General features: G+C 35.5%; 1 protein-coding gene across 1 annotated transcript; it reads right to left on the bottom strand.

The window, feature by feature from the left end:
* Positions 1–7,688: 7,688 nt before the first annotated feature.
* LOC107800371 (indole-3-acetaldehyde oxidase-like) lies at positions 7,689–10,176 on the bottom strand. Its single transcript, XM_075221203.1, has 5 exons — positions 9,991–10,176; positions 8,946–9,041; positions 8,650–8,748; positions 8,292–8,481; positions 7,689–8,080 (listed from the first exon to the last, which is right to left on the bottom strand). Exons 1-5 carry the CDS (start codon positions 10,174–10,176, stop codon positions 7,857–7,859), a joined length of 795 nt encoding a protein of 264 aa, XP_075077304.1. The 3' UTR covers positions 7,689–7,856.
* Between the last annotated feature and the right edge of the window lie 389 nt (positions 10,177–10,565).

Below are 10,565 nucleotides of genomic sequence, written 5' to 3' on the forward strand. Positions count from 1 at the left end.
CGACACATCGACATCGCTTAATTTTTTGTTTTGTTTTCTATATTAGTTGTTTGGTAGCTGCTTTGGGGTCCGACTAATCTGGATTCTTGTGGAACAATCTCACTTAGGAATAAATCGCACCCTGTAAGAATTTATGGACTTGCACATATATTTTGTATTAAGAATAATTGTATGTTGGTTGTTATCGTTAAAAGGTTGACCCAATTAAAGTGATCTGCTAAGGTTTAAAGTTAAATGGGTATATAAGACACCTCCTAAAGTATGAGGTCTTATGTGTAGATACCCGCATGTAACTTCTAATTTAATGATGAGCTAAATTAGAATTACATAAACATGTACAATTATAAATGGGTTATGGTCCCCAAATCAGACGTACGGTTTTCTTTTCTAATATCCCGTCGTTGGAAAAGTTGAGAGTCACCCACGTCTTGGTTTGGAGGATCAATAACTTGCAAGACGAAGTATTTCATCGTCTCTCATGGATTCAGGTACGCTTCCGCATCTAGTTTTTTATTCTTGATGATTTGACATGATAGGTCTGGGATAAAAGATGAAGAATTTCATCTCTAATGTATTTTGGTTCTAACAATTGGTATCATCGTCATTATCAGGTTAAATCATTGAGATTTGTTAAATGTATTTTGGTTCTAACAATTGGTATCATCGTCATTATCAGGTTAAATCATTGAGATTTGTTAAAGATATATTGATTCAATAATTTGGTGGTGTGACGGCTTCAATAACTGAACAGTGAGTTTAACTCGTTTTTCTGAAAAGGGATATTGGTTTGTAAAAGCTTCTGAGTACTCCGATTGACTAGTTTTGCTTAATATTATTTTGTTTTGATAAATAAAGAGAATATTATTTGAGTAAAAAGTTGCAAATTGGTCGCCGCTGCAGCGGCTTGAGATTTATCATTTGAACATATGTGGTTGGTAGAGGACTTGCTCAAGTTATTATATATATAATATAAAGGAACCTAAGGGCCTTATAATAAACTTTTTTGAAAAAGAAAGACATTTGGAGATTTACCCCATTGGTCTACTGCCAGAGAAGTTGAAAGTTTATACCTTTTTTTGTGGTTATTTAATATTCTGGTTTTAGTAATTTGTTTTTTTAAAGATAGGTTGCTGGTTAAATTGCCTCCGTTGCGCGGCATAAGATTTATGTTTATAGGTTTTTCGGTGCCACTTTAAGGATTATTTTGGTTAAGATTTTGGTTAACAATAAGATAAAAGTTTAAAACTTGCAGCAATTTCAAGGTGCCGTTATTGCTGCACTGACACGTTCGGTTAAAGCATTTGGTATATATTCTTTTTGTTTTTTTGTTTTTTGGTTTGCTGATTTGGGACGCCGCTTTTGCGGCATTATTGTTTGGGATTTGGGAATTAAATCCCATCTTTATATATGCTGCCAGAGAATAGCACTAAGGTGCTTTCTGATTCTATGTTTACGTGTAAATAATAAATTGGCTCAAAGGAAAATTTACTGTTCGGCATGTTTTTTATTGTCCGTGTTTGATTATTATACCAAGATACCACTTATAAATTAATATTTTGTCTAAAGATAAAATATTAATAGAGTGATCGGTATTTTGAGATGGGGTTTACCTTTATTCAAATTTATTTTCATTTTGGTTTTAAGTATATGTGAGCTTATTTCGTTGTTGTTGTTCTCTGATATAGCTGAAATTACTCTTGTAAGTCATGGCAAGAGAATCTCAACATAGTTCTCAGAGTCATGGATCTCGACCTTGCGTTAAGGGTTGATTTTCACCACCTCTTACAGATAAGAGTACCTCTAATGAAAAGAGGGAGATGAAAAGGTGGGAGAGATCAAATCGCATGTGTATGATGATCATGAAGAAAGTGTCACGACCCAAAATTCGCATGTCGTGATGGCGCCTATCTCAATACTAGGCAAGCCGATAACCTCAATAAATCATAATAATCTTTTAACTTTGAAAACATAATATTTAGATTTAATAGAAAAATCCCACAAATACTCATACAAATACACTCCCAAAACCCGGTGTCATTGAGTACATGAGTTTCTAAATGATAACATAGTGTGACTGATACAAACACCGTCTAGAAATGTAGGCATGCTTTCAAGTTCAACAGTTAAACTCAATACAAATAAAATACTTCAATTCTGAATAATATGAGGAATATGACATCTATATATCTACATACCAATGTACATGCTGTATGTGATGCACCTCAGTGGAAAAACCTCGTGTACTCACACTCTCAAAATACTCAATCACTCAGTAGTGTGTATGGCTAACCCATCCCAGGGAAGATCCATCCCAAATATAATATCAACTGACAGTCAGTCACTCAGTACTATATAAGGCCAATCCAGTCCAGAGAAGGTCCATCCCCAAATATATATGATTCAGGCAAGATCCATGCCCAGGGAAGATCCATGCCATGAAAAATTTATCCCAAATATGTAAATAATTCGGGTAAAATTCATGTCCAAGGAAGATCCATCCCTCAATATAATATCAATTGCGCTCAATTTGTGGGATATAGACTCCGGAGGGGCTCCTTCATCCCAAGCGCTATAATAAATCAGATCCAGGCATAAATAAATAAAACATGATGCGGCGTGCAGCCCGATCCCATAAATATCACTCAAAATCTCCAGTCTCTCGAGCTCTCAATAACATGAAAATCAACCCGACATGATGTAGTTGTTTAAGTCCAAATTTTGATCAATTAACCATCCAGAATCCACCCGAGGCCCTCGGGACCCTAACCAAAAATACAAACAAGTCCTAAAATATTATACGAACTTAGTCGAGGCCTCAAATCACATCAAATAATACTAAAAATATGAATCGCACCTCAATTCAAGCTTAACGAAAACTAACGAATTTTAACTTCTACCGTCTATGCCGAAACATATCAAATCAAGTCCGATTAACCTCAAATTTTGTACACAAGTCATAAATGATAGATGTCACCTCCAAATAAATCACATAACACGTATTTTCGAGGTTTATATCCTCAGAACCAAGTTTAGAAATGTTATTTACTTCAAACCGTGAAATTATTTATTCCAATAAGCCTTTGTCTCGCGAATTGGCCTCAGAATGCCTCGTATCTAGTCACAATTAATTCGATACAGTCAACACGAATTATAGGAATCAATTCCATATGAAAACACTTAATTTCTTAATTAAAATCCGAAATTCACCTCAAAATTTAATAATGGGACCCACATCTCAGAACCCGATAAAAATTATAAAATATGAACGCTCATTCAACCACGAGTCCAACCATACCAATTTTATCAAATTCCGACATCAACTCGACCTCCAAATCCTAAAATCTTATTTTCAAATCCCTAGGCCTAAATTTTTGAATTACACCTCAAAAACACGTAATTTAGTCGGAATACTCAATGATAATTCAATATTATTAACTAACAATGTTCACAAATGACTTACCTCAAGTTTTCCCATGAATTCTCGCTCAAAAATCTCCCCAACACGTGCTTGAAATGTCTAAAAGTGAGAAAAAATCTCGGACACTTCGATTTATACACTGCTCAGCATTTTCGCATCTGCGATGTACTTGGCCGCATCTGCGGTGAAGCTTCCGCTTCTGCTACTGAGTTCACTTCTGCGGACAAGAAGTCTTCTTCTGCAGACTCGCTTCTGCGAAGCCCTTCCACTTCTGCGATCGCACACTTGTAGGTGCGACCCGCTTCTGCGGTCCACCTGCCCGCTTTTGCGATCACTGCCTCAACCCACGCCTATCCACTTCTGCGATGGAAAACTCGCTCCTGCGAGGTCGCACATGCAAGCAAAACTCCGCAGGTGCGATTGCACCAGAAGGCAAAAAATTTCAGTAGTTGTTTAAGTCCAAATTTTGATCAGTTAACCATCCAGAATCCACCCGAGGCCCTCGGGACCCTAACCAAAAATACAAACAAGTCCTAAAATATTATACGAACTTAGTCGAGGCCTCAAATCATATCAAACAATACTAAAAATATGAATCGCACCTCAATTCAAGCTTAACGAAAACTAACGAATTTTAACTTCTACCGTCTATGCCGAAACATATCAAATCAAGTCCGATTAACTTTAAATTTTACACACAAGTCATAAATGATATAACGGGCCTATGCAAATTTTCAGAATTGGATTCTGAGCATGTTATTAATAAAGTCAACCCCCGATCAAGCTTTCTAACTTTTCATTTCCTATTTTTGCTATTTCAAGCTAAATTTAACTACGTACCTCAAAATAAATATCCGGACACACACCTAAGTCCAAAATCACCATAAATAGTTATTGGAATCATCAAAATTCTATTATGGAGTCGTTTACACATAAGTCAACATCTGGCCACCCCTTTCAACTTAGGTTTTCATCCTTGAGACTAAGAGTCTCAATTCATTCCGCAACCTTACCGGATCCGAACCAATTACTCCGGCAAGTCACATAATATTTGTAAAGTATAAAATGAGTAATAAATAGGGGAACGGAGCTGTAATACTCAAAATAATCGGCCAGGTTGTTACAGAAAGCCATACCAGAAACATTCAGGGGTACTATATCCGACAAGGTTAAGACGGCTAAAGAATTTATGGATGAAATTGAAAAAGTATTTGTCAAGAGTAAAAATGTTGAGATTGGTATAGTCTTGACAAGTCTGATTTTAATGAGGTATCAAGGCAAAGGTACCATCAGGGAGTACATCATGCAAATGTCTCATCTTTCTTCTAAGTTGAAAGCACTTAAGTTGGACCTTTCTGAGGACTTGCTAGTGTATTTGATTTTGATATACATTCCACCACAATTTATCTAGTGTAAGGTGAGCTATAATTGTCAGAAAGAGACTTGGTCTCTAGATGAGCTCATCTCACATACTGTTTAGGAAGGGGATAGACTGAAGCAAGAAAAGATAGAAAGTGCTCACTTAGTCATTGTGCCTAAGGACAAGAGAAAGAGTTTCCTGAACTATCGAAAGTCTAATGATGGTAAAAGATACATCTACGATGGTAACGGCAAGTCGGTGGAAGTCGAAGCAATTGAAACTTTTGGATTATTATTAAGAACCAATTTTATTTGAATTTGAATGAGACTTATATTGCACCATTTTTTATGGTATTTGATTTCTATTTTTGTATTAGATAAGTTTGATTATTTTTATTTATTTGAAAATAAAAAAAAATAGTCTCTTTCATTATTCAAAATTTGTTGGTCCAGGTTCTTTATCAGGTTACAATAATCTATATTACTTGATATGATTGCTTCGTTCAATGAACCTTGTATGTTAACATAACTAGTAATAAGGGTAAATTAACCATCCAGTAGACATCTTCTTTATAGAACGGGAGATTAGGTCATATCTCTAAAGAAGACTTAAGACACTTCTGTCCAATAATATTTTCTATTCCCTCAATTTCTATCCCACTACTAAGGCTACTTTTTCCAATAATGTGAGGTTTTTTGAGGATGTTGAGTTTGTGGAAGGAGAGAGAGTTAAGGACTTTGTCTTTGAAGAGGAACATATTGACATTCCTCTAATTATTATTGTCAATGCTTAGGAATAACTTTCTATAACTGACATAATTCAATAAGCAAATTTGGATCAAAGACAATATCATTCAAACCCGTCTTTCAAGAAGTAGTTCCCAAAGAACAAACCTTTCAACCTCAAGAATAAATTTCAATAAAGAAAACCATCTATGGACTTAAGAAAGTGTCTCATTAATAGTATTGCTAATTTCTTCAAGTTATTGTCTCATTTTATTTTGAAATAAATCTTGTTAATTATTATGTATACCACAAGTTTAGTGGGGGGTAAGTATATTTTTTAATTGTTTGATGTATGATAGATTTGTATGCATCTGAATATTTCATTTAATTTAGGGATGGGCAGATATTTAAATAATTTCAAAACTTATCTTTTGAAAGCAACTTAAAGATTCAAAAGATAATTACAGAGAACAAGTATTTTATGCTCACATAAAAGAAGTCGAAAAAGTTAAAGATAATCAGGTATTCGAATATCGGCTTCACTAGATGTTGATATAATATGACATACTTGGTGGACGAGCTATATAAGGAAGAGTGTTAAACAAACACTCATAGCTCTTTTCACCATGGCAGTTAATATATAACATATTATGTAGCATATGATTATGGAATATGACTGCAGAATTTTGTCAGTGGCTGCAAGTTTATGGATAAATTTGAAAGCACACTTGAGTTACTTTGTGACAATAAGTTAGCAATTTTGTAATCTAATAACAATAGGAGTTCGGTAAAAGTCAAAGCACATTGACATAAAATCCATGGTTGTTAAAGAAAGAGTTCAGAGTGATTAGGTATTTATAGAATATATTAGTACAAATTCCATAGGTGTGGATCCACTTACTAAGGGACTACCACCCAAGGTTTTCATGAGCATATTGCTCATAAGGGTGTCATGTCATTTAAGGATATTCAGTTTCAGTCGGAGTTTGTAACCTCTTAAATATTCTTTATGGACACAATTTGGTTTCAGTTTTAGGTTTCAGGTAATGATTTCAGTTTAAGGATATTTGAGGTTATTTCTGCAGAAATAAAGTATTCAGTTTATTTTCCACTCTGACTTATTTTTCAGTTGGACCAGTTGGAAATAAACATGCTTGAATTACATTGCATGTAATTTCAATGCTACACATCCATACTTGATCTATGTCATTTGATTATATTGGTATTCGTGATCAGGGAAGGTTTAGTTATGATAAATAAAACAAAAGCCGCCTTGGTCCATATTGGCATGATTGATATACGAGATTGTTTGGAGGTACTTTGGTTTATGATAGAAAACATGTTTGAGCTTATAAGGTGACATACAATTATAAAGTTATGTGTACATATATATGTGTCGTCCAAGTGGGAGATTGTAAGAGTTTATGGACTTGCACATATATTTTGTATTAAGAATAATTGTATGTTGGTTGTTATCGTTAAAGGTTGACCCAATTAAAAGTGATCTGCTAAGGTTTAAAATTAAACGGGTCTATAAGATACCTCCTAAAGTATGGGGTCTTATGTATAGATACCAGCATGTAACTTCTAATTTAATGATTGGCTAAATCAGAATTACATAAACATGTACAATTATAAATGGGTTATGGTCCCCAAATCAGGCGTAGGGTTTTCTTTTCTGATATCCCGTCGTTAGAAAAGTTAAGAGGCACCCACGTCTTGGTTTGGAAGATCAATAACTTGCAAGACGAAGGATTCCATCGTCTCTCATGGATTCAGGTACGCTTTCGTATCTAGTTTTTTATTCTCGATGATTTAACATGATAGGTCTTGAATAAAATATGAAGGATTTCATCTCTAAAGTATTTTGGTTCCAACACAACCCTACCAAAGGTGACTCCATTCTCAAGACTCGAATTTGAAATTTTTGAATGAAAAGAGAGAATTGTTGGTCATAAGTTTGGTCTAAATAACAAAAAATAAACAATATATGAAATATGAAATCCATAAGAAAATTGAATAATAGGATATCACAAGTTTCCAGTAAAAAATTCGACTAGATCCAAAGATGAAATTTACTACAGAACTCTTTATTTCTCTATTCTTCAACTATAATTCAGTTGAATACACAATATTATTTTTACTGCTTTACAATCTGAATTTACACTAAGGTTGCTATAGACAAAATAACAAAAGAAACTTTAATCATCCACTTTTTGGAAACAGAACAGTTCAAATTCTTAAGAAGATTTGAAGAAAAAACAAGTATTCAGTATCATTTGAGACATAATGAGCACTTGTCCTTGTGATCCAGGCCACAGAAAATGTCTCCAACTGTGTGATATTCCGCGATTTAGTTAGATTTCTGAGTCAGTAAACTTTCTAAGTATTTCTCCACATAATCTAGACCACACTGCGTCTTCACAACAGGTAATATGGCAGGAACATCCAGATAGAATTCTGAAGCAGACTCGTCGAGCTTGCCCCAAACTTTGAGTTGTTCTCTTGCTGCTTTAACAGCCGCTCTTGTTGCACAATGGACTGAAGCTGCAAGTAGCAGTGGTGGTTCACCAGATGCTGCAAAATAGTAATTAATCATATTAGGTTCAACAATTTGTACTAATGAATATACATATATGATATACTATCTTGAAATGAGTTTGCGACATTTTCCTCTCAACTAAGTGAAGAATCAGTAGAAAATTTTTCATGATTTTCGCAGATATAAATGAACGAGCGAAGAACTTGTAAACTTGCTTGACAGAAGGGAAGGGAAAAGAAATAATACCTTTGGAAGAGAGAACACGTTTTTCGTGATGTCCACTGTTTACCAAATGAACGTTGAAATTCTGGGGTATGGTGTCGATTGTTGGGATCTTGTATGTCCAAGTGCTATTTGAGACCATCAACCCATCGTCGTTTGTAAGATATTCTTCATGCATAAAAAATCCAATTCCTTGTACGTAAGCTCCTTCAATCTGCGAGGAAAGAAGCAATAATTGAAACTATTTATAATATCTTACGATCAAGAATAGATTGGTCACCAGTTTGAATAATAGCTCAAATGCAACATGCACCTCTCAATTACATAAGAAATTCCAACTGCAAAATCTAAATTATACAACAAAGGCAAGACTGTTATGAACCTGTCCCATATCGACAGCTGGATTCAAGCTCTGCCCACAGTAGTAAATAATATCCGACCGCAAAATGGTAGTCTCTCCAGTCAGAATATCTATCTCCACCTGCAAAAAGAGCTTTTGCTATTACTTATCCATAAGAATGTTATTCCGCAAAATTATCCACAATCAGAGTTTCCAGCCAAGTGTTGTGCACTCAAACATACCGAAAATCGATAATCATTGAAACAGACTGAAGCAGGGAACGCTACCAAAGACATGGATAGTCAAACCAGAAAAAGCAACAGAAAACACAAGTTTACCTCACTGACAGCGGCACCAAAGTTCAAATAACTAATGGAACTGGATTCTGGTATATAATAAGAATTTGCTGCTAAGTTTACTGCTTGCATTTGTGCCTGCAGAAAGAAGGGAGGTGGGTGGGAGAGAACTGCAAACTCAGATATTTAGCACATGAGAAAGAGTGACCGAGTGAAAAATTAGAACTTATGAGAATAAGAAAGGAGGTGGTGTATTAGGAAGCGTGTCACGCTAATCAAGGAAAAAATATTTAAAAGAGAAAAGCAATAAATTGCACGAGATAAGATAAGACAAGATTTACGTGGTTCGGCAATTTTTGCCTACTCCACGACCACACCAAAGAATAGTTCTTTATTAATAAGAGAAAGAAAAAGTTGAAGGATGATTTACAACTGAAGGAGGGGATGCCTATTTATAGGCAGAACGTCTGCTGAAAGAAATTTTTCACCGAATGTGAATGCGAAGAAGACGGCACCGCAAATTGTGCGTCGAATTCTTCTTTCACATTTGCAACCTGCCAATTTTGATTTGTTGGGGTGAGAGAGGTTGCCGCAAATTTTTTTCACGTTTTCTTTCTTCTCTTTTTCTCTCTGTCTTCTTTTACAGCTTTTACTTTTCTTTCTTTCTTTTACCAAGAAAGGGGTTTGTTCCCATCAATCTCCCCCTCAAACCCATGATACATCAATAAAGGAAGAAAAGAAATAGTTTGCTATTCTTTGGTGTGGCGCCTTTACATTATCAATCTTCAAGGCTAACTGAGGCAGTGCACAGCCTTAATTTATCAACACCGATAACTTTGGTAAACATGTCTGACGGGTTCTTCGATCCTGATATCTTCTATAGGAAAATAGTTCCTTCATTTATCAACTCTCGGATGTGATGATACCTCAGCTGGATATGCTTCGATCTTGCATGAAACACTAGATTCTTGGCAAGATGAATTGCATTCTGGCTATCGCTGAAAAGCTCACAATTGTCCTGCTCTTTACCTAGCTCTTTAAGAAAGTTCTTGAGCCAAATCATCTCTTTTCCAGCTTCTAAGATTGCCATGTACTCTGCTTCAGTGGTAGATAGAGCAACACTTTTATGAAGTCTGGACATCCAGCTAACAGCAGTACCACTTAAGGTGAACCCGTAGCCCGTGGTACTTTTGTGACTATCCATATCGCCGCCTAAATTTGCATCAACAAAACCTTGTAAGATAATATTGCTCCTTTTAAAACAAAGTGCCATACCTAGGGTGCCTTTGAAATATCACAATATCCATTTTACACCATGTAAAGACCCGACCGGTTATTTTGAGAGGATTAGATCTGAACCCTTATTTATTGCTCCCTCTATTTCATTCTGTGGTTACGAGACTAGCTGAGATGTTTGGTTTTTGGTTTCGGAGTGAAATGAGACACATAGTCCCTAAATTGAAAGTTAAAGTCATAAGAGTCGACCGTAGTTCAAATTGTGTGAAGGCGACTCCAGAATGGAGTTTTAATGGTTTTAATAGCTCCGTAGGCGATTTTGGTCTTAGGAGCGTGTCCGGATATTGATTTGGAGGTCCGTAGGTCATTTCGGCGTTAATTGGCGAAAGTTGGAAAGTTGGATGACCTTTTGTAAGTTTGATCGGG

Source organism: Nicotiana tabacum, chromosome 9 (assembly GCF_000715075.1).
Source record: "Nicotiana tabacum cultivar K326 chromosome 9, ASM71507v2, whole genome shotgun sequence".
NCBI classification, from domain to species: Eukaryota; Viridiplantae; Streptophyta; class Magnoliopsida; order Solanales; family Solanaceae; genus Nicotiana; species Nicotiana tabacum.

Coding starts and splice junctions, on each gene's coding strand:
- LOC107800371 (XM_075221203.1), bottom strand. CDS start 10,176: ATGGCACTTTGTTTTAAAAGGAGCAATATTATCTTACAAGGTTTTGTT. Junction 8,482..8,649: donor CAGCTGTCGATATGGGACAG/GTTCATAACAGT, acceptor CTTTCCTCGCAG/ATTGAAGGAGCTTACGTACA. Junction 8,081..8,291: donor ACGTGTTCTCTCTTCCAAAG/GTATTATTTCTT, acceptor ACTATTTTGCAG/CATCTGGTGAACCACCACTG.